Below are 25,699 nucleotides of genomic sequence, written 5' to 3'. Positions count from 1 at the left end.
AAATAAATACGATTTAAAATGGTATAATTAATTAATCAACATTTTTAACGTGGTGACAATTACAGCTCTTCCATAAGGCCTATTATCTGTAAAAGCGGAAAAGGAAAGAGATGCATGTAATCAACCAATAGGATGTTTTTATATGGACATTGCCACTCCACTAAGACCTTGTGCAATTGATTGCCAAAATCGGTGTAATGTTGCCAATTTAGTAGAGTTACCGCTAAATTACACACATGAAACCAAATAGTATCGTAACTCAGAATTGACGGAATAAACACGACCTGAAAGTTCAAAAAATTACTAAGCGGAACTAATAAATTTATATTCTATTTTATAAGTGGATAACCAAATATTATGAATAAATAAAAAATAAACCCATTATTCGCAATAACACTCATTCAGTCTTTTTTTTTTCATTATCAAATCGAGTTCTCTCAATTCCACCATTTTTGAGTTACGACAGTATTTCTGGTTTCATGTGCGATAGGTATATAACGGGTAGTTTTTTAAAATACAAAACGCGTCCTAGAGACACACGGTATCTCTAACGTCTACCCGTGTTTCATGCACCATTTTTTTTAATAACAAATAAATAAACCATTTATACCAGGCCATAGCCCAAAAGATACTGGTGTTAGTTACAAAAGAAAACTTTCAAACTATGTTAGTATGATTGCAATGAATTTTGAAAATATAAATATTGAACTACAAAAATTAAAATATTAAAATGAGGCAAATGCACAAATCAATACTTAATGACCAGTGTGGTCTTTACCCAAAACTTTAAAATTGTACAGTCAAAACGGTGGTCAAACATCTTCAGGATACCACTGTCACGCAGTCGCTTTAGCTCAGACACCTTTTGGCATAAAAGTTATCTGTTTGCGTTTCGGCAAAAATGCCGGACGCACTGCAGTGCCGTGGCAGTCCCAGTAGTATGGATATAGGAGGTTCTATTTACAATAACAACTTCATTGTTATTGTAAATAGAACCTCCTCCATTGTTATTGTAAGACGTTTTAAATATATAACATAAAGTAGCAAAATCTTTAAGGTATGTCTCTAGGACGCGTGATGGTTGACGAATTTGCAGTTATTAATTATTATTGTTATTGCAAGTAAGAAAAATAGATCTGTGATTGAGAGGTAAAGAACCTTAAGTGACAAATAGTATTTTTACAGAGAGTTTTAAAGATGAATTAGGCATTTAAAATCAATCTTAAAGTCAAACAAAATATGTTAAATAAAAAACAAAAACGATAGGAACGAAACGAGTAGCAGAAGAGCTCCTTGTGAAAGTGTTCGTCCAGGGTAGTCAGGTCCTTTACATCTCACCTACAGAAATTGTCGTTGATAGGATTTTTGTGTTATAAATAACCTAATGGCAATATTGGCTATTAATATAGTCCTTACGCCACATCGCATAAGGTCTTAATTAACTAAATCCTATATGGTTGTTTAAATAGTTCACCTCTTTTAAGGTAAACGTCCACTTGCCGCCACGCATTCACACGCAGCGGATTTGCTTAATCTGTAATACCAATGACGTCATCGCAACGGATCGGCTAATACTATTAGGGTTTCCTTGGTCAGCACTTCGAACTTCACCTACACAAAATGAAGGCATCGATTGTTTTTATATACGCAAACCGAAATCTGATGCGTGTGTTGTCTACGTTGCGCAACGGCAAGTCTACGCTTACCTTTATCCGCCTTGGAAGATAATGGGCGTAAATCTATTATCATTATATAGCCTGAAATTTTCTCACTTGTAAGTTTTCCAAAGAAAACTATTTAAATTCAGTATATACAGTCTTTATTGAAATTTAAGGGACCGATTATTTTCTTAACAGAAACTTCTTAATACAGGATGCAACGTAAAAGCCGGTAACATATTTCAGCTGATAACGATGTTCATGACAATAATATTAAAATAATGACGAGATCACCAACATGTAGGATATGGCCTCCACTGAAATAATCTCAATTGTTTTGTCCGCAAAAGAATTAATTCCAGTCAGCCTTGCTAACAGCTTGAGGCGGTTGGATTTCTGTGGCGTGTCGCTTCCAGCACAAATGCAGAAGACGGTCCTGTTCGATACGGCACCTTTGTGTGCGGGAATACCGCCTCTCCATTTAAAAATTCAAAATTAATCTTTTTGGCCTTGGGAGAGGCGTGAGCTTAAAATAGATATAATAATAATAATGTGTCAGATAACTGTACCAGAGTATTCAATCTGGGACACTACCCAGAATACACAAATCAAAAGAAAGAAAAGTTATTTCCTAAATGATTCTACCCGGAATCGAACACGAGACCTCCTCATCTCATATCTCGCAGTGCTAACCGTTGGGTCACAAATTTAAATTATATATAAAAAAAATTGCTTAAATTCCCTAATGTTGTTTTAATTTATTCTTGTATTATTACTATGTTGTTAGATCACCAGCAGAAATGTGGTCGGATAGTTTTATTGCATCCTGTATGTGGTACATCTCCAATATTTGGATTACACGGCAAACCAACCACGATCAGGAAATCAAGCTTTCCGTTACGGAGAACTGTTTGAACTACAGTTGTCCCATTCACTCCAATACAACAAACGCAAATATCTATATCATTCTCACCTATCCGCTTGTGGTCCTTGTAGTCCTGCTGCGGCTCCACGTACGGTCTGAGCTCGTCCTCCTCGTACCCTGTGTTCATCCACTTGTCCCGCATGATGCTTTCGAGCGACGCACGCTTCGCGGGGTTCAGTACTAGGAATTTCTTTAGCAGATTCTCGCAGTCCGTCGACATGTAGAACGGTATTCTGTATCATAGATAATTTTATAAGCCATCTTAGAAACGACACCAAGTACATACATACGTATCATCAAGCCTGTCTCTCATCGGGGTAGGCAGAGACCATGGACCTACACCTGCTACAATTTATCTTATTTGAACATGGTGTATGTGACATTTGCAGGGTTGCCAGTTTTCGTAAAATTGTAGAAAGTCGATAATTTTATCGATGGATTGAAAGTGAATGTAGGTAAAATTGTGCCAAAAATGACCGAATTATGAATGTTACGACTCGTTCTAATTATTACTAATTGCATTATTTTATTGTTTATCTTATTTTGATAGTTGGTCTATTAGTATCGAAATCAATTTTTAGTCATACACATTTTAATAACGACAAGCACATTTGATTATGTATCTTAAATTAAAAACGAAAAGCTTTGAAATGTGTCTCCTATTTGTATCGTTCATACACATACTGCTAAATTTAGTGTATGTATATGTATGTATGAATTTTCAAAAAATTAACGATTTATATAAATAAACCCGTGCCCAGCAGTTGGACGAATAATGTGCCGATAATGCTTCAAATAAAATAATAACGCACACTCAATATAGCCCTGCACTAGGGAAACCCTGTGTCGCGGGTGCTACGAACGCACACATAGACAATCACAAATTACACCCAAACTCACGAGAGAAATAAATGTAGGCCATACAAATATTTCTCCCGGTCCGGGAATCGAACCTCGGACTTCTGCGTGGCAGTCCAACAAGGTAACCGTTCGACCACGGAGGCAGTTAAACAAGTTCGGCTATTTATATCATAAGCGTAACCAACATTCAATCGATTGTCGATACAATATTTATCGACTGCAATCACTAGCTGCTTGCAAGCGGGCAACACTTTTGCGCAAAGAACTGTCACTTTACTTCATCTTCGAAAAAGACAGACTATAAGTTCCTGATAAACCTCCTTCGGCTCCTTCACTCCCATCCGTCTCTTCATACGTGCTCTAAACGAGCAGTCTTGGTACTTTTAACCCGACCTTTTTTAAGGATATCTCCACTCTGATTGAGATATATACGCCGAGGTCTAATTTCTCGCCACGTCTCCATCCACATTCGGTCTATAAATTTGTGCCGTTAATCTACCAACATTAATTCTTTCTACAAGATCAAACCATCGGAGCATTCCCCTCACCATCCTGATCACTACATCATCTTTTATACCACAATTTCGGAATTCTGTCTTTAAGGGTGAGGCCAGACGAGTGTAATTTTGTGAGTAGTGTGTGCGTTATTTGAGTTGAGGTTTCGTATAAAAGTTTAGGTTAGGTTTCGGTTTAGGCCACACGACGACGCAAAATGAGTTGACTGCCGACTCGCGCGCGTAACTACAACTGAATTTCGTGAGACGTGTAGACGTGGGTGGAGGAAGCAGTGAGGGAAATGGTCACACATATTGGATGCACGTAATGGACACGTTTCTTGCTCCATTACACTATATGACTCAAGCACCCCGTGACAACGCTTATAAGTAGTTACTTACTTACTTACTTAGTTAGAACATACGTTCGTCTAGCGTCCCGAAATTCAGCCCCACGTAAACTACGCGACTCTAAAAACGCGACTCACAACTCACAAAATTACACTCGTCTGGCCTCACCCTTAGAATAATACCGCACCAAGTAGTATTTCTAATACCTTTATGATTGATTATATACTAAAGGTACTTGTAAGTACGCTTACAAGTAAGGTGCGCACGCACTGCACCCATACACGCTAATTACTTAATTAAAAGTATTGATAAAATTCATATAAAAAAACAACGTTCAGAGTGGACGTAGTGCTGCTGCGTCTACAAGTAAGGTAAAACTGTTATTGATCGGTTTAGTTTGGTTCATTACCTAGCAAAGAAAAGCGGGGTGTCATCAATCAATCGTATTTCAGGACATCTTGACACCGCTTAAGAATAGGAACGAACTTCTATATAACATATACTTGCTACCTACTTTTACTCAGATTTGTTGGATAATGAGGCCAAGGCAATTAACAAATTTGAGAGAAATAAAGGTCGACACACACCTGTATTTACCGCGCAATACACGCTCACGCAGTTCCCTGAGTGTGGAGCCATCGAACGGCAGCGAGCCTGACACCAACGTGTACAGGATGACGCCCAGTGACCACACGTCCACTTCTGGGCCGTCGTATTTCTTGCCTGGAACAACAACAATCATCATTACGGTTTATGGACACAATATCAGCACTAGAGTAAAGTACTTAAGCCTTGAATTATTTGACCAATTTCTGCTCCCGATTTTTTCATCCAATACAAGAAAATCACCCTTATTACAAGATGGTTTATCAGCATTAAAAATATTACTCAATTTTATTAATTTTGCATGAAAAAATATTTTATGAAATTTGACCAACTTCTACTGTTCCAATTTTTTTCGTCCCATTCAATGAAATGATCCCTTCATGAAACTGAGTCGATAAGCACTAAAAAAAAATTGATCAATTTCATTCATTTTTATGGACAACTCACAAAAAATTGACTAAATCGTTTACACAAAAAAAAATACTTAATGGTTCCTAAAACAGCTTCCTTGTATCTTCTATGATTTCGGATTTCCACAGTCTCATTTAAAAAAACACTGTATATCTTAACAACTCTAAATAAATGTATTAAGTAACTGTTTCCAGTTTGGCGGGAGATAGTCTGTTGTAAAATGTACTTTTAGAAAAAATGATTGAAAAAAAAAAAAGAAAAATTGGTGTTGCAACAACTCGTCGCAAAGTTAAGTCAAAGTGAAATAATCATTTATTCCATGGGTAAAATTTTTACACTTGAAAACGTAATTTTTTAAGCTACTGCTCGTTCACTACACTGACCTCCCTGACAAGAACGAGCAAGAAACTCTAGGAAATGCTCTTTTCAAATGAACTTAATGGAATACACTTGGAATCATAATTGTGTGGAATCTAGACTCATGTTGTCTTTCCATACATCTTCATCTAACACATACTCTTAAATTTTGTAATATGACTTTTCAATTAAAACACTTTAAATGTAAGTTTTAAACTTAGGAAATAATAATCTTAATATATAATATAATAATATATTCTCTGGAATCTTATTGCAAAAATCTTATTTTAAGACAAATATAGTCTACCTACCTATCCCAAATAAAGTCAATTTTTAATGTACTTAAGAGATTTCCCCAATCCCGAAAACATCCAGGACTAGAAAATATTGTCGTAAGACAGTCTCCACTTTCTGTCTCTGTTCCTCGAAAAAACTCTATTCATATACTACCTTGGAAGAGCTCTGGCGCGGCGTAAGGCGGACTGCCGCAAAACGTATCGAGCTTGGAACCAGGCGTGAACTCGTTGGAGAAACCGAAATCTGCTATTTTTATATTCATCTCGCCGTCCAGAAGAAGATTTTCCGCCTGAAAAATCACAATAATAACATTCAGTGCCTTTACAATACATCTTCAATATTGATAATCGCGACTGCGAAAATTGCTCAAAAGAATTAAATAGCAAAGATATGTAGGGAAATGTCAGTATATACTAGGGATGCACGAGTTTTTGCTTTCATTCAATCGATCGATCGGATCGTATGCTCTTGCATCGATCTCACAAAAATCATTCTGAAAATTTGTAATAATTAAACACCTTTAATACATGATTTAATTACCATAATAACAATAAATTTCTTTTTGCTTTTCACAGATGCCAATCCTTTACATCTATACTCTGTCCAACCATTTATTTAACTTTTGACAACTCGAATGCGTTCCTAATGCGTTTCCGATTAGATTTTTTTATAACAATCGATTTTATTCATGAAGAAGTTTTAATTAAATTAAACTTCCTACCCCTCTCTTTTCACGATTACAAAAGTAGCGTTCGTTCGGGCAAACTCGGCTCAATTGTGATTTTATTTTTTGTTAGCGGTCGTCTGCCGTCCACCACCTTTGTGTTGTAATATCGAATAATATCGTATTCTCAATTAGTCCTTCAGTCCAATGCTGTGCCGCCCCAGGCCATTGCCCCCTCTGTAACCCCCACGCTACGCTACTGTATGGCTGTAGTATCACCAGCTCCCTTACCGTTTAAAAGCTCACATTACTGCTTGGCGATAGAAATAAGTAAGGTTTGTGCAACTCAGTGCAAAGAAATAGATATCTCAGAGGCCGCAAATTCTGTTTGCGCGTACATTGTTGCGTGCAAACGTGTGTCTTGTGTTAGCTACATCCAACACAAGACACAATGTACGCACTGTTGCGAATTTGTGGCCTAAGACCTGGGTGAGGTGTGACACAGTTTAAAGATCTAACCATTGTGCAGTTAGATAAATTTGTAGGAACTGACTTTTTGAGCCCGTTCACAGTGTTTTATAAACCCCAATTTTGTGACATGCATTTTTTTCTTCCAGATTCCTATAGTTTGAACTAACACAAACGCAAGAGTAGACACTAGTAGTAGTAGATTTGTCACCGGTGTGACAAATATGTATACTTTCAGAAGAAAAAAGAATTGAAAATGGGGTAATTTTTGTCTGGAAAACATATAAGAATTCATAATTTATAATATTTGAAAAATATAAAATATAAAATCGAAGACCGTATTTTTTGTAATTCCTGAATTCCTCATAATAGATAAATTTGATAAATTATTTTCCAGAACATTCTGGTTGACATTACCTTGAGATCTCTATGAATAATGCGTTTCTGATGGCAATACTGCACAGCCGAAACTATTTGCCTGAATTTGGCTCGAGCCTCCTTCTCCTTCATTCGACCATGCAGTACTAGGTAATCAAACACCTGGAAAAAAAATTATATAAACAAATTGTAATAATAAAACCATGTGATAATACGGTATCAATTATATGCTATGCGCCTTAGAGGAGACCCGTGTCCTGCAGTGGGACGTATAGATGGGTTGATGATGATTATTGAGGGTGCGACAGTTTTAGTTTAACTTTTTCAATGTTATATTAAGATTTAGAACCTACCTCGCCCCCAGACGCGTATTCCATGACGAGATAGAGTGTCTTTTCTGTCTCTATGACCTGGAACAGCTTGACGATGTTTGGGTGATCCAGCATCTTCATAATCCTGACCTGAAAATGTGAAAAAAAAAGATTAAAGTTTCAGTTTAAAAGCCACTTGGCACTCTGATTATTTTTAACCTACTTCAAAAATACGAGGAGCTTCTCAATTCGGCTATTTTTTTTTATGTATGTTACGCGATAACTTTGTGAACCAATTTTGATGTTTATTTGTTGTTGGAAAAAGAGTACATCAGTTTTGGTCTCATTTAAATTTAAAGAAAATATTCCATCTCTAAGGGTGGCAAACTAGGGGTGGAATCCGGTTTCGCGCACATTCCGACAACCGCCTTTTTAATACCCTGTACTGAGATTATTTCTTATCTATACTAGAAATATATACTTGTTATTAATAAATTCTACTCTTAATTATGAAAACTAATCATAGTGGTGTAAAGAAAATAAAAGTACGCTGCAGCCCGCCTTCTCCCGTCATTACGACGCTAGATATCGGTGCGAACGGACGTATAGCACGCGAACGTTAACTAACCAAACGTGGTTTTATTGAACGGACGAAAAAAAGCCCGATTCACATTTTTACAGTGCCCCATGTGATAAGGAAGTCATAAAAGTTATGCGACCTACACGAAACAAATTATGCATATGTGAAATTATATAACTATAGTATAGTGTAAGAACATTAGTTTTCTTCCCCTTATCAAATTCAAACACTGATGCTATTGTATGCTATGCTAGCCGTGATGACATGAAAAGCCGTGGTAGTATTATGTATTATTATTGTTATTATATTTCTTTCTATATCACGTACAATTGATACCTTCAAAGAACGCAGCTTTATTTGTTGGTAATTTTTCTGTTATTTTTATAAACAGCCATATTTATTTACTAATATTATTCTTCCCAAATTTTGTGAGAAAAAATAAAAAAACAAAAAAAAAACAAAATTGAAAAAAAAATTGTGAAAAAAACAATGTTTTTCATTTCACTGTTTTTCATTTTCCAAAAATTAAGTGTTCATTGGAGTTATCGAGATGATAACTTTCCTCTTCAAGTGGAACGAAAAAAAGTTTCGGGTGAAAATATAATCACGTTAATGGCAATAAATCTCACCTCTCTGAAAAGTTTCTGCAGCGATCCGGGGTTGAGCTGGGTTTTATCGATAATCTTGATGGCCACCTCCTTGCCGGTGGGTACATGCTTCGCGAGCTTCACTTTCGCGAAGTTGCCTTTGCCGATCGTCTTCAGGAGTTTATACTTCCCTGTAATATTGAGATATAAAAGTTACGTGAAAAGTTAAAAGTGAAAAAGGGTAAAATACTCATATTCAGAAGAACGCTAATAAACGGTTGAATCACAACGACGTTCATATGAAACACTGGCCACATATACCATTATATTTAATTGAAATCAAAATAGGATTTAAGTTATTCTTTTTTTAAATTAAATGTTCAGTAGAGCTAACACGACTTGCGCGATATAAAGCGTGGGATACTGCTATTTAGCGTTTAGGGTCGACTGAAAATCAGCGTCACAACCTTTTCTCGGTGACATTAACTGAGTGGATCCTTTTACATACGCCACAGCCGCACACATGACCTCTACTTAGTACACAATAGTGTTGACTATCTTTGTGGTCATTTCATTACTATTATTAAGATTTTATTTTGAATTATTTTATTTATTTTTTGTTTTGTTATTCTACTTTATTTTTGTTTTAATTTAGCTTTACCTTTTTTTCACATTTCTTACTGTGTATTATTGTGTTGTGGCGTTATGTAATAAATGGTTTCTATTTCATTCTCGCATAGAGGAATGTATGTCGTACTAAGCCTACTGTATACACTGCGTGGTGAGTTTGACAAAATTGAAAGATGGTGCATCAGTTATCAAACATGCTAAGGAACAAACTTATATTCAGTATTTAGTTACCTATTTCTGCCGCCAAGCAGATTGTGACCATTACTGTGTTCCGGTTTAGAAGGGTATGGGTTCTGGTGAAATTACAGACACATGGAACTTGTTAACTTATATCTCAAGGTGACGGGCGCAGTGGCAGTGACCTGCAGATCTTTGCGATTTAAAGCTCTGCGTGGCACTGCAACTGTTATGGACAGGCATGTAGCTTGCCACCAGGCACACGACTTGTTCGTCCCGTCGTTCGTCACTTGATATTATAAAAAAAAGTAATCCCTTAATAAAGGACAGTCACGTCTACCAATATAATTGAATTTGGAAAAATAATCCACGTTGGCACGTTTAATGGTAAAAAAATGTTGTTTCATTGTTATTGCGATACAAATATATAAGTATTTTTATGTATATAATATCGTTTAAAATTTAAAAAAACATATCTGGAAAGGAATTACAACGTGTACCTAAAGATAACGCGTATCTGTTTTGCCATTAACAAAGCGTCAGGCGCCAAAATTTACCTCCTACGCTTCGGCATGTTAATGCATTCGAGAGCAATTTGAAGTTACTTAACACCGAAGGTATTATGCAGTGTCATATATGTAATTAGTACGTTATTTAGTATGTAAATAACCTAATAAAACCGGAAAGATAACATTCTAACGCATATTTCGTACCCTTGCTATAATAAAACCGCAACAAATACATTTAACATGGTGGAAGGTGCTAAAGCTGTCTTATCGACTAAATTCGATACTTTTTTAGAGATAGACAAAAGCATGCGATAAACAAAAAGTTCCACATCATAATTTTCAAATACGGCTTTAGTATGTCCCTTTTGTAAAGAATATAGACAAAGGACTATATGATATAACCGCTATAGGTGTTTCAGTGCGTTCTAAAATTGAACACAAACTTCATGAACATAGCGTAACGTTTATAATGCTATTGCAAGCATTTAGTGTTCAATTCTGTGTGCTCTGTAAAATGTACATCTGCTACTTCTTTCTAGAGGTGAGCCGGATATACGTCTTATATTCGATATTTGGCATGTTCGGCAGGTGTACCCAGTATTTGTATTCGGCCGACTATTCCTTATAAAAATCTGCCGAACATTATTTATTCTAAATATTCAAACATTTACCTAGTTAATATATTATAGCCTACGACGAATTGTAGAAAGATTTTTCAAAATGGATAACTTCTTTGCATGTCTATTAAGATCAAATGAGACATGGAAGGAATTAAAGCGACAGATGCAATAAATCGTTTATTTATTTATTCGGCTGAATATTCGCTTCGGTATTCGTCAAAATCTAAATTCAGCCCATCACTACTTCTTTCTATTCTTGATTGTATCGTGTTAAATGACATTTTTAACCGACTTCAAAAAAAGGAGGATGTTCTCAATTCGACTGTATGTTTTTTTTTCTATGTATGTTACACTATAACTCAACAACAAAATTTGTGAACCGATTTTAATGATTCTATTTTTGTTGGAAAGAGGGTACCTCAGATGTGGTCACATTTAAATTTGAAGAAACTATTCCACCTCTAAAGGTGGCAACCTAGGGGATGAATGACTTTTGAGGTCGGTTTTTTAGTACTCTGTACTGTTTTTATGTTATACTGACCGATATGAGGCTCCTCATTAGTGCGACTGCGCGAGGAGACACGGGTGCTGCCGGTGGAGGCGCCGCCGCCCGCTCCAGTCGAAGTGTCCGACGCGCTCTGTAATATAAACAAATGTTATTAAATATGTACACATAAACCACTCACATCAAATCTTTACGTAAAAACGGCTATATAAATTAAAAAGGATGTGATTTTCTATTTATGTAAGTGACAATAAAAACCTTCTTAAAAACGCTCAGTCGCCGTGTAAGAGTGGTGTCGTTCTGTTTAAAACTTATAAGACGTGTGAGCAATTCAGACTTTATAAATGTATTATTTCCTGAAGGTTATTTAACAATTAGCCACTGATAGCCTTGACCTCGCCACAGGATAAAATAGCGAAGACTTTAACCTGTGTAATAAATTAAGCAGCAAACCGGAGGGTGCCCAAACGGGCACGGACATTGGCTCAGCACGCTACTGGCCACTTCCGCCAGGAAGGCGTGTTAGAGAAACGACGCGAGTAAACGTGGAACTATGGGGGTGAATTTATTTTATAACTAGATAAACCTCGGTATCTCATGTGACGATTCTGCTTAGGATTAATATTGTTACGTTTTTTATTATATATCAATCATCAATCAAATATATTTAATTCGTAGATAATCAAATTGCATTTGTAATCCTCACATCGATTAAAACTACTAATCATAGGTCAAATTCATCAGAATGATCTTTAAGAAAGAATGATCTTTAAGTCATCACTAAACTAAAATTTAATAACTGGAAGTACCATGTGTTCGTATCATCTTTACATGATCATTGATTTCATAGGTTTTTCTTAAAATATATTATTTTAAGCGTGGTGAAAGAAAGCTTAAAATACAAAAACACAAAACGTTTAAACATACACTCACTATAACTGCTAATTTAAACTGAATTCCCACATCATTTTTTGCGAAGTTAATTTCGTATTTCTTTTCCAATTTATTTTTATATACATTCATTTTATTACCCATATTTTGACGTAGACATGATCTTCAATTTGACATAAATGCACAATACTATATTAAAACGAGATGCCGCTGCTACAAGCAGTAGGAATTATCGTAGGAAATTATATGATTAGTATGACAGTTAAATAATCTTCGTTATAAAATCTAATTGGCAATGGAATACCAATCAATTTCAATATCATATTATATAAGTAGCACTAGAGCTCCTTGTAAAAGAGCTCGTTCAAGGAAGTACTGCCAACCTATGTTTCCCGCCATCTAGTTATAGCGTGCCGGTATTGAAGGGTAAGAGTGCTGATGATATTATAGGCACTTGTCAACTTATCTCTCTGGGTGACGGGTGGAGTAGCATTGCCCCTCAGATCAGATAACTGTTATGGATAGGCATGTCGCTTCCCACCGGAGTTGACAAGTCCCATGGTCCTTTACTTTTACCAGCACCCATAATCCTTCATACCCGGAACACGGCAACATTTCTGCTTGGCGGCAGAAATAGGTGTGATGGCAGTCAGTGGCGAGGCGTCAAATTTGTCTTTAGTGAAGCCAGAGCAAAGCCATTCTGAGGAAGCGGGTTGCCTCGCTTTGGCAACAGCATTCTAAAAATTGTGGTTGATAAAATTGACTGCCCCATCCAGGCCCACTGGATGAAACCTCATGTGGCGGTTTAGTTTAAGTTTACACGAGTGTGTTAAATTAATTTCAATTTTATAATTTTATATTTAATGTTGTAATTCGTGGTTTATTTTTGAATTTTAATTGTATATTTTTTTGTTTTTCATTTTTTTAACATTATTATTTACTTATTTTATTGTAATTTTAGCATTTGAATAGCATCATACTAACCTTATTCCTAAGTTCTTTACTAACAAACTATGGATAACTGTTGTTGGTCCGAAATAAAGTATTATTATTATTATTAAAACAAAGAACACTTGCCTTAACAAGTGGCGCCTTGGCGACAATCAAACACAGCACTTATTAGCACACAAGACACTAGCACACTCTACTTTACTGGTTAATTATTCTATACGTAAAAGTGAGTAAATTACTTTAAAATAAGGCTTAGTCGGTACGGCGTCTGGCACGGTATGCTAGAAGACGTCGGTTCGAATCCGGCCGGATCGAAGGAATTTTTTCTGAGTGTTCGATCTTTGTATCAATAATTATAACAAACTAGTGGAGTAATTTCACATAAAAAATAATTGAATATCAGTTCAAAACAAACGTAAATACAACGAATAGCGACATCTCAAGCCAGGGCTGGTAGCTGTAAAGGTATCTAAGTGGGTGACGAAATACTTAAGATTTCTCATAGATGGCGCTACGGCTAAAAAGTCGTTGAAAAAACCAAATGCAAAGACACGACAACAAACACAGAAAAATTCGTGAGGTCCGCTGGTTCGTTCCATGGCTTAGTTGGTATAGCGTCTGGCACGGTATGCTAGAAGAACTCGGTTCGAATCCGGCCGGATCGAAGGAATTTTTTCTGAGTGTTCGATCTTTGTATTAATAATAATTACTTTAAAATATTTATAATACTTGATAATACGTGGAAAATTTTAGGTAAGTGAGAGATGGGAATCGAGTTATATGGACGCCTCGCCACTAGTAGCAGTACTTCCCTGGACGAAATCTTTCACAATGTACTCTACTGGTACTCATAGTTTAGTAGGGAATTTCCTAGTTTGAAACCAAGTAATTGAAGTGGTTGTTGCGCGTATTATTGCTGTTATTAATGCCTCCATTTTAACACTAATTCCTGCCTTTCGAAACGAGGTCGCTTCAAAGGATGACACTGCAATTATCTAAAATAATCTGTGCCATTGCCATTTATCTTAGAAAACGGCTTAATGTTGATGTTATTATTCTTCGAACTCGAGGAAATGTAATTATGATAATGACGGTAATAATATGTTGTTATTAACTAGGGCATGCCCTAGACCTGTTCGCAGTCGCATATCTAATAAATACCTTACTATTTCTGGTTTTCCGGTTTGGAAGGGTGTGCTGGTGAAATTACAGGCACGTGGGACTTGTCAAGTTACGTCTCAGGGTGACGGGCGCAGTGGCAGTGCCCCTCCAATCTTTGCGTTTTAAAGCTCTGAGTGGCATAGCACCTGTTATGAACAGGCCCACGACTTCTTCGTCCCGTGACTTGGTATAATAAAAAAAAATCACTACCGGTGTCTCCAGTTTTCATTCCCAGTTAAAAAAAACACGTTGAATTTGTGTTTTTTTTTTATGTTGAATAACGGGTTTTCCGTGTTGTTACATAACGTGAAAACGTTTATTTCAGGTCTCACTGCGCCTTAGACCCTCATCACGCTGACAATTGCAAATATTTACAGGCAGTGGTAAACCTCCATCAGGGGAATCGTCTGTCCACTTGCTAGTTGGTAGAACACGAAAATCGACTTTAGTTTATTGACAATAAGATTCAGGAACTACGTTGATAAGAAGGGATATGCACTTCAGGTACACACACTCGCACACACGCACACACTCAACATAGCTTCGCACTAGGGAAATCCTGTGTCGCGGGTGTACAAATATTTCCCCCGGCCCGGGAATCGAACCTGAGACCTAACCGTTCGGCCACGGAAGTAGTCAGATAGAAGTTTGTTTGTGCACATTTCTGTATTCCCATCAAACTTTTAAAATGAGATTTTCAGTACCTTCGGAAATTTTCAGTACGGTCATTATTAGTGTTATATAACCTGAATTTTACACTAAAGCGTGAAACACACTGAAAGCGGGTGCGGGTCGGGCGCGTGTCTGGTCGGGAGCGAGGCGTGTGTAATTCCGTGTATTTATATGGACGGTAATACAGCGCGGGCGCGAGAAGGGTGCAGGTCGGGTCCTGACCCGGTACGCGCCCAACCATCACCCACTTTCAGTGTTTCACGCTTTAACGTTGATTTATGAATTTATATCCTCTCGTAAAAAGAACCCATTAAGAGTTGTTAAAACTCAAATTCGCAAGAAAAATATACCCCCGAATTTTTACTTTAATTTCCTTAAAGCTTAAAAGCTATCCTATATAAAGAAAAGGGCAAATGAAAAGAGCAAAAAGGAAACTAAACAAACTCAATGGAAGTCCTAGGAGAGTGTTTGCACAAAAATGATATATACCTAGTGTTACACGTTACAACGAAATCTGTTTTATTTTATAACGGAAATATCCTTTTCGGTCACATGTAGCAGCAGTGCTACTACCTTCGGAAGAAATAAAGGCACAAATAGCGAATTCAAAATTCGGAGATAAATGTGTTTAAATATTTGTTAGGCTTTTCTGATAAAAAGAATAATGAAAATGTACGTTTGATATTAAGTAGTTTGAATCGTTATAAATACATACCACAAATGTTTTATGCAGAAAGTTTCATTGTATTTTAATCAGCAATTTTCTCTTTTAATTTAGTAGAAAAACTATATAAAAATATTACTGCACGTAAAGAGCATAACTAATTTAAATGTGACTTTTAATATTTGTCTCATGAGTGGAAGTAAAGGGCACAATTGTATTCAGTTGTACCTTTTTTGTGTTATTATATTGTAATTGAACTAAAGGGTCTTTCAACAAGAACTTTGTTTTCTAAAACAAAATAAAACAAAAAATTTAGATGAAGATGATTCAAATTTTTATTGTATTACAAAGAGAAAAGTTCGGCAATTATGAATGAAAAATGATATCTGGCAAATGTCCACCACGACCACGCTGACAGAAGTCGATTCTTTCATCAAAATTTTTAATCACTTTTTGGCAAAATGTCGGGTCTATTTCGGCTATCACATCACGGATTTTGAGTTTTAAGGCTGTAGTCGATTCGATTGGCTCCGTATAGACTCTGTCCTTAAGATAGCCCCACAAAAAATAATCCAGTGGTGTTAAATCACACGATCTGGCTGGCCATTTAACAGCTGAATTTCGGGAAATTACGCGATCAGCAAATTTGGTTTGCAATAAATTGATCGTCTCATTGGCTGTGTGACATGTGGCACCGTCTTGTTGAAACCACATGTCAGTGATATCCATGTCATCAATGCTAGGCTAGCGTGATCCATTCACCGTTACCGCGTTTCCAGCCTCATCTTCGAAAAAAAACGGCCCAATCACGCCTCCAGACCACATAGCGCACCATACAGTGACACGTTGAGCATGCAAAGGCTTCTCAATAATCGCTCTAGGATTTTCAGAAGCCCAAATGCGGAAATTTTGCTGTTAAATGGCCAGCCAGATCGTGTGATTTAACACCACTGGATTATTTTTTGTGGGGCTATCTTAAGGACAGAGTCTATACGGAGCCAATCGAATCGACTACAGCCTTAAAACTCAAAATCCGTGATGTGATAGCCGAAATAGACCCGACATTTTGCCAAAAAGTGATTAAAAATTTTGATGAAAGAATCGACTTCTGTCAGCGTGGTCGTGGTGGACATTTGCCAGATATCATTTTTCATTCATAATTGCCAAACTTTTCTCTTTGTAATACAATAAAAATTTGAATCATCTTCATCTAAATTTTTTGTTTTATTTTGTTTTAGAAAACAAAGTTCTTGTTGAAAGACCCGATACATAATAAGAGCATAGCAACAAAATAGTTCCGTACAATTACTAAGTAGAAGGAATGCTTCGCTATTAGTGTTTTAACATAATAAATGTCAAATATGACATTTAAAAGTAAAAAAATCTGATTATTGATGTCAGTTGTGCCCTTTGAGCTAGCTATATATTCAACAATTATTGAGATATATTTCCATAACAAATTGTTTTTTTTTGCATACACTATAGGGGCTATAGTGTATGCAAAAAAAAACCAATTTTTTTTGCACTAGAGAAACCTTGTATCGCGGGTGCCATAGACAACCACAAATATTCTCCCAGAAGTAAAAAAAAGTTGGTCTTGTTTTCCTGATTCCGAATATGTAACTCTATTTTGATAAAAAAAAACGTTAGATGCTACATTCTCGCCTCTACCGTAGATAAATTTTGAATGGCAATGGCATAGTCGCCTGGGGTCAAGGATTCGGGTTCAAAAACCGACTAACGACATTAACATGTGTGACGATAGAAGTAACACGAACATTTGGTCGAGTAATGAACGCAATTGTGTAGCATGCATTTTTTTGGCGGTATGAACAACCTAACCATAACAATTCTAGTGCCAATTCGAACAAAAATACACAAATAAATGGTGGACGCCGCCACTTCTTCTGTTAAATAAAGTTGACAAGAATAATGTACCTGTATTGCACCAACACCCTTCAAAACCGGAACGCAATAATGTTCAGATTACTGCTTGGCAGCTGAAATGAGAATGGTTGCAGTACGTTCTTGGACGAACTCTTTTACAAGGAGCCCTACTGCTACTAAAATCTATAAATATATAAGTAAATAAATAGTATTGCAGGTGAAAATAAACATGTTGCAGGTCTTCTGTAGTACTTAAAGAGAAATATCTCGAAATTTCTAGAAAGTTAAATATTTTGTTCTCAAATGATTCGTTTTAGAATTTATTTTAGCCTGTTTTCGGGATTTCATATAATCGAGTAAAGTACATCCTATCGTGTAACAAATTAACACATTTTTTAGATAATATCCTTAGGTGTTATCGTATATTTCTCTCTCTTCTCCTCTAGCTTCTCTTCGGGTGACTCGCCTTAAGCCTTTTCCATCCTATGTAACTTATGGTTAATGCAATTTAATTGAATTAACTTACAAATAAATAGAACCGTTACATAGTAAATATTTCAAATCGTTATTCATATTTCGACACAGTTCCAACAATAGCCAATACGTCATTGTTAAAAATATCTTTTATGTCGATAAACGAATATTATATTATATTAAATTTTAAATAATTCAATAAGCATGAGTCGCGAGGGGAATGCCGAACGTGTCGTTCACACGTTCGCCTTCAACAGGTTAAAGTGAGAAGTAAAGACAAAAAACTTGTCATCTAGATAGTAACAACTTGCTCACAAAATTAATGTACGTGTAAAACCGTACGAGCTTAAGCCGGGTTTTCACTATACAAATTCTATCGGACCGGGACCTCTCGGATGACTAGTCGGATGCTACTCGTAGTAACGTGTAAACACGTAAACAGTGCGCACTCGGGCGTCGGCATCCGATGAGAGTAGACTCGGACACGGTCCTATTTTTTCCGAGTAGGTATACCCGGATCATTTTATGAAAACAAAATGGCGCCAATTAAGAAAAAGTGGAATTAACGTGACTCCATAAGGTTTTAAACGTGTTTTTATCGTTTTCTTCCACATCTCGAACAAAATTATTTGAAGAACTTAGTCCATTTTCTGGTCTATAGAAGAAAAAAAGAAAGAAAAAAATTTCTTGCTTTGTTTTTTCGCTTTCACGATATTGTACTTCAGCCGTTAACATAAATATATGCTACAACTCATCTTGATTGTGCAAGGAGGCAATTATTTTTTAAATACCAATTGACGGGACGAACACGTCATGGGGCTGATGGTAAGTGACACGCCTATCCATAACAGTTGCAGTGTCACTCAGAGCTTTAACTCGCAAAGATCTTGGGGGTACTGTCACTGCGTCCGTCATCCTGACGCAGTGACATGCGTCTGTCATTGTGTCTGTTACTGTGTCTGTTATTTACAGCAATTACCCTTACAAATAATACAGTAATGGTATTATTAAAATTAAAAAATTTTACACTCGAAAACGTCATTTGTTAATCTACTGCTCGTTCACTCCGCTGACCTCCCTGAGAAGAACAAGTAAGAAACTCTAGGGATTGCTCTTTTCAAGTAAACTTAAATGCTATAGAATGCATTTTGAATCAGATTTGTGTGGAATCTTGACTCATGTTGTCTTTCCAGACATCTTTATCTAACACGTAGTCTACAATTTTGTAATATGACTTTTCAATTAAAACACTTTTGATGTAGTTTTAAACTTAGGAAATAGTAAACTTAATACGGAAAAACGTATACAGTTCCGCATAAAAGAATCGTTTACTTTAGTTAAACGAAATCGTGATACCATGAGTTTGGACTTAGTTGTAAGGTTAATATTATGGATATCTTTTTTAACGAAATTATGTATATTTTAAGAAACAAAAACTATATAGTAAAGGTTACTTATTATGCAACTTCTGCGTGCTTGGATGACAAAAATCCTTGGTAGTGACCCGTTTAGTTCTTCCAGGTATTCTCGATCTAAGATGTTTAAATTAAATATTGTAATGATAAATGTATTCAAATGTATATTTACAAAGAGCAACCCCTAGAGTTTCTTGCTCATTCTTCTCAGGGGAATCTGCGTTACGAATGAGCAGTAGAGTTTAATCAGTATGACGATTTCAAGTGTAATTTGCTTACCTATGAAATAAAGATTATTTCACTTTGACTTTGTAAACCAACGAGTGGACTTCTATACGATCTAACTCGTACGAGCGCACTCGGTTCGAGAGCACTCATATAGTGAAAAACTCAGTTTAACCATTACACCATTGCTCAATCAGCACTGTAATCAACGGGTAAGGAAGAGAACATAAAAACGTCTATAGTCGAGCGAGTTTCAATGTGTTTTCAATGTGAGCTAATAAAGGAGTTTTGGCTAAAGGGCGTCGTATATCGGCGAATTAGGGGTCGGTAACCAGAGACCGGGGTTCGAAGCGTTTATTATCAAGACAATTGTCACGACAACTATCTTTATAAAATTAATTGGAATGTCATGCCATGTGTTTGTATCAGAGACGTATCCAAACGTGGCAAATGGTAAATTAGTAGCAGGAGACCTCCTTGTGAAAAAGTTCGTCCAGGGTAGTAGTTGCCACCTTACCTATTTCTGCCGCCAAGCAGTAATGTCAGCACTGCATACTGTGCAGCATACTGTGCTCCGGTTTTGAAGGTTAAGGGTGCTGACGCAATAACAGGCTCATGAGACTTGTCAACTTATGTCTCAGGGTGACGGAAGCAGTGGCAGTACTCCTCAGATCTGTGCAATAAAGACCTGAGTAGCAATGCAACCGTTATGGACAGGCGTGTAGCTTACCATCAGGCGCAAGACTTGTTCGTCCGGTCACTAGATATTATAAAAAATGCCAATCTCTAAAAGTCACAAACCGGTCCTACCGGGAATCGAACCCGGGACTTCTCATCCAGCGAGCGGGTAACTGAGGTCGTCTAAATGTAGAAATCGATACTTCAAATTACATAATGTTACTGAAAATACAGGCTAGGTCAATGTTACAGACACATGAACCTTGTCATGTCAACTTATGTCTCAGGGTGAGAGATGCAGTGATAATGACTCTCAGATCTATGCGATTTAAAGCTTCCTAACCACCAGAGAGAGAAGAGAAGAGATATCACAATATTGTTATTTTTTATTCGCGAGTCAAACAGTTTCACCTCTGACTGACAGCCTCGCGCTTGTAAAGAGAACTGATGTGACGTAATTTTTAAGAATGAATAGACAGCTTGGGGTAGACATAATCTTGAGTCATTGTGTTTATGCTAAACCAGTTATACTTGACCTCTTCGCAAAGTAGCACACGTCGAGCGTCTTCTAGTAAATAAATAATGTATGGATTGTTAGAGAAAAGTATATATGTTTTGTACAATCTCTTGTGTTGTGTAACGATGTAAACACGCATATTATCTTACAGTGTTGTTTTCCAAAGTCCAAGATCCGAAGCTATTCGAGTTTGAAAGAAGTCAAGAATTGCTTTCTTAACCTACTTACTTCATTCTAATGTTATTTGACACGATTTTTTCAGGTCGCTGCTGCAAGTAAAAGTGCAAATCCGCGTATGTACCTAGTATTAGTAAAAAGCGCGCATTTGGGTCAAATCAAATTTTACAGGAGATGGATTTAACGTTATTACTTTTATTATTTCAATGGATTCCATTTTGGCACAGTAAGCATCAATTTATGTTGTCTACGGACTGATAACAATAGATTCCCGTAAATCACGCTAATTTGGTTGCCACGGCATTTACGCGGAAAATTACCGAAATGGAGACTCAAAATCAAATGCTAGTTACGCGTAACTGCACTACCCTCGACGATAACATACAACCACTTAACTGCTTCCGTGGAAGCATTGGTACCATACTGGACTGCCACGCATCGGCTTTCGTTACGATTCCCGGGCCGGCAGAAATATTTGTATGTCTTACATTTATTTCTATTTTGAGTTTGGGTGTAATTTGTGGTTGTCTACGTGTCCATGGCACCCGCGATTTCCCAACTGCAGGGCCATGAGTGTGTGCGTTATTTAATTTACCTAAACTTCAATAAAGAGTTTTATATGTGTAATTAATTTTTATAACCGTTCAAACAAAAGAAGAAAGCGTATCCGCCATCTTTTTTCCACGTCTTGTGTCCCATTAATTCACTGTTCAAACTCAGACGGAAATAACAAATTTTTTAAAATTTATAATCATTAATTTTCAAAATGTAAATAATAGTCAATAATGAAAGTTAAAAATTATTACAACTGACAAATACACTAGGTTCTACCATTTGAGGCGTTTAACCGGAGAAGAGTTCCTCATCAAATCTATCAAATGACGGGACGAACAAGTCGTGTGTCTGGTGATAAGCTACACGCCTGCTCCATAACAGTCGAAGTGACACTCAGAGCTTTAAACTCTGAGGGGCACAGCCACTGCGCCCGTCACCCTGAGACATAACCTGACAAGTCCCATGTGCCTGTAATTTCACCAGCACCCTTATCTTTCAAAAGCGGAAAACAGTAATGCTGACATTACTACTTGGCAGCAGATATAGGTATGGTGGCAGTATTTTGCTGGAGGAAGTCGTTCACAAACTCTACTGCTACCAAAACTGGTTCTAAGATTAGTGGTCAAATCCAATCCGCGTACATGTCGTGGCAACCAAATTACACATGTAACTAAGTCTATCAGGGTACAAAAAAATAGTCAATTTTATTCGTTTTGTATAAAAAACTTTTATTAAATTTGCCCAACTTCTGGTGTCCCGATTTTTTCCGTCCAATACAATGAAATGATCCTCACATGAGACTGAATCGATCAGCATTAAAAAAAAATTTTGTTCATTTTTATAGGCAACTCAGGCTTGACCAAAAAATGTTCTATGCCAAAATTAAAATCATAATAATCTCAGCACAGAGTACTAAAAAACCGACCTGAAAAGTCATTCATCCCCTAAGAGGTGGAATACTTTCTTCAAATTTAAATGGGACCACATCTGAGGTACCCTCTTTCCAACAAAAAAGAATCATCACAATCCGTTCACAAATTTCCGGAGTTATCGCGTAACACACACAAAAAAAACATACAGTTGAATTGAGAACCTCCTCCTTTTTGAAGTCGGTTAAAAAAAGACTTAATGGTTCCTAAGACAGTTTCCCTGTATCTCCTATAGTTTCGCAATTCCCCATACCACCGACCCAGTTAAAAAACACACTGTATATACAGGCAGTAGGCAATTCACATCTTAGATTTAAATATCGTTTCTACCTAACATGGACTACGATTGCTTTTAGATAAAACTTGTCATTGTTTACATCTTACACAAGAGAATATCGTAAACAAGAGGCTGTAGTTATCTACAATAAACAGGCAGGGTTTTCGGCGGTCCTTCACCCCGTCGCTGTGCCCGGATGTCCCAGATTTAATGTCCCGGATAGCACCAGCCTTTAGCTCGGAAAACATGAGGGTATTAAAGCTATAATTCCAAGGAACGGGAAGAACTAGTACTATTGTGTGTAGCTACAATGTAATTCCTGCTACGTTATATTTAAACGCTGGGTTTTACGACTTTCAACTCTATTGAAAACTTTGAAAACTTTTTTAAGTAAAACAGACGAACGCTTGGTCACTATCCCAGACCTTAACCGTCGATGAAAAAAATGATCATAAATCAATAACCCATAGATCAGAACTAGGCTTCGTCAATACGTAGTAAAACACAAAAACAGGAATTTACAAGAGATTTCGCCACAAATTACTAACATAAAAAACGAGCCCTGGTGGCGTATTATGAACTTTTAAAAATCCATGCAAGTTCCAGGCAATTCTTTTTACGCCCAAAAACTAACTGGATAAAATTCGTATTACGACATACATATTCGCTAACTCCTCGCTGGTTATTTTGTCTAAGACTTGACTAGCTCGTGCTTTTTCAAGAGTAACGTTCAATAATCTCAGTACAGAGTACTAAAAAACCGACCTCAAAAGTACGTGGAATTACATCTATTTGCCAAGTTTTATTGCAATATCCCCTAGTTCGCCACTGTACAGGACTTGACACAGGAGATAATAAAAATCGGTTCTCACTACTCAAAGCATATTCAGAGAGAAAAACGTCTTGAATTGGAGAATAGCAAAACCAACCATTAAAATAATTGCTTTTAAAATTTGTGCGCTATTTATAAAAATGAATGTTCATGCGTTAGAGGTGAATTTTCTTCAAAATTAAATGGGACCACAATGGAGGTACCCTCTTTCCAACAAAAAAGAATCATGAAAATCAGTTCACAAATACCGGACTTATCGCGTAACATATATATAAAAAAAACATACAATCGAATGAAGAACCTCCTCCTTTTTGAAGTCGGTTAAAAACATGGACGAATATTTACCAGTAAGTTACGGTGTTACACCTGTCCATGTGACCATGGGACCTGTAAAGGGCCCGACATGTCGGTTTGTTTCAAAAAACAAATATACGCGATTTAAATCCGGAAAAATAGTTTCATTTCCTATGTGTAACAATCACGAAAACCTAAGAACTCCATATTATAATAATTATTATACAATTAAGCACAAAACAATTCAATAAACTACTACACCAAGACACTGTAAACTGAATGGTTTATAACTGTTACTTTTTAACAGATCAACCGTCTATAAAATGTCAAAATAACGTTTGTAATACGATATTGCCAGCCAAACTTTGGGCAGAAGACAGCCTAGTGTCACGTGTACGCTGATTGGCTGGTATTACCAGTGCATAATACGAAATTACAGGGTAGTTTCTTTACGGCGTAAACTGTAAAAATAAGAGTTCATATTAGGCCCTCTGTATGGTGACTGGCTCAAAAGTCCCCATTATACTGGCAATTCAAATTTAAATCTTGTTTATTCAGACCACAAAGAGTCCATATGTGTTATAATGTACTCAAAATAAACAACAAATCGATGCCGTACGTCAAACTAGTATCTCATAGAGATTGGTTATTCAGGAGCTGGCAAAACTTTCTACTTATTTTAAATTTCTTATCAAGGGTGTTAATTTGGACGCATTATTTTAAGAATAGGTAAAAGTCAGTGTGTGAATATGAAGGAAATGCGATGTGAAATCAACCTGCAAAATTTGTATATACAATCCATTTTTTGCATTTCAGTAACTTTGTGCTTTAAGATACGAGTTTGAGAAAGCAAAGCGACGCTATGACACTTACACTGGTTAAAACATTCACGATTTTCACACGTTATTTGATTTTGAATTCGGAACTTATTCGTGTACAAAAACATTTTATTTACCTCGACAAGAGTCCCCTGGAGACCATAGACGTTGCAATACGACCGAAACGTCAAGGCAAATAAAATATATATCAGTCCCGAATTTAAAATCAAATAACCCATGGCACTTACGGATATAAGGCTCAACACACGCTGGCGCAGAGTCGAAGCGTCGCGACGCGTCAAGTTTTTCGTCGCTCGATTCCATATTTGCAAAACACAAATTTGTGCCTTAATAATTGGAAAATATAGATGAATATGCTATAGGCGAAAAACTTGACGCGTCGCGACGCTTCGACTCTGCGCCAGTGTGAGTTGAGCCTAACAGTGCAAAATCAAAAGTGCTCAACGCGTTTAGGCTAATGATATCGAGGCATGACCGCCGACTTATCGTAAGCGATAGTTTTACCTAACCAGCGTTTTTATTGCAAATGATATTTTAAACTATAAAGGACAAGTATGCGTCGACATTTCCCGCCAAAATTATATGAAATAGAAATTACAGCAAACGATAAGTTTATAGTCAGTTTTTTTTTTTCGTCCTCTCTGTTCCGGGTTCGATTCCCGGCCGGGTCAATGTAGAAAATAACTATTCTATATTGTCTCGGGTCTGTGTGTTTTGTGGTACCGTCGTCGATGCTTCCGATTTCCATAACACAGTACTTTAGCTACTTACTTTGGGATCAGAGCAACGTATGCGATGTCTAATATTTATTTATATTTTAGTGCAGGTAACCGACAGAATCAATATTAAAAAACGTAAGCGATCCCACTTGT

At 36.7% G+C, this 25,699-nt stretch overlaps 1 protein-coding gene across 13 annotated transcripts in view; it reads right to left on the bottom strand.

The window, feature by feature from the left end:
• Window positions 1-25,699, bottom strand: part of LOC113233565 (MAP/microtubule affinity-regulating kinase 3-like) — a 324,769-nt gene that overhangs the window by 49,805 nt on the left and 249,265 nt on the right. For all 13 annotated transcript variants that reach the window (XM_026468704.1, XM_026468702.1, XM_026468700.1 and 10 more), the window contains 7 exons: window positions 11,426-11,522; window positions 8,991-9,139; window positions 7,824-7,931; window positions 7,510-7,632; window positions 6,114-6,249; window positions 4,877-5,012; window positions 2,632-2,816 (listed from right to left, as the gene is read on the bottom strand). In XM_026468704.1, coding sequence (XP_026324489.1) covers window positions 2,632-2,816; window positions 4,877-5,012; window positions 6,114-6,249; window positions 7,510-7,632; window positions 7,824-7,931; window positions 8,991-9,139; window positions 11,426-11,522 — 934 coding nt within the window. The remainder of the gene's footprint in view (window positions 1-2,631; window positions 2,817-4,876; window positions 5,013-6,113; window positions 6,250-7,509; window positions 7,633-7,823; window positions 7,932-8,990; window positions 9,140-11,425; window positions 11,523-25,699) is intronic.

The sequence above is a fragment of the Hyposmocoma kahamanoa genome, unplaced genomic scaffold (assembly GCF_003589595.1).
Source record: "Hyposmocoma kahamanoa isolate Upper Pololo Valley unplaced genomic scaffold, ASM358959v1 79, whole genome shotgun sequence".
NCBI classification, from domain to species: Eukaryota; Metazoa; Arthropoda; class Insecta; order Lepidoptera; family Cosmopterigidae; genus Hyposmocoma; species Hyposmocoma kahamanoa.
This window is presented reverse-complemented; position numbering and strand designations above follow the sequence as displayed.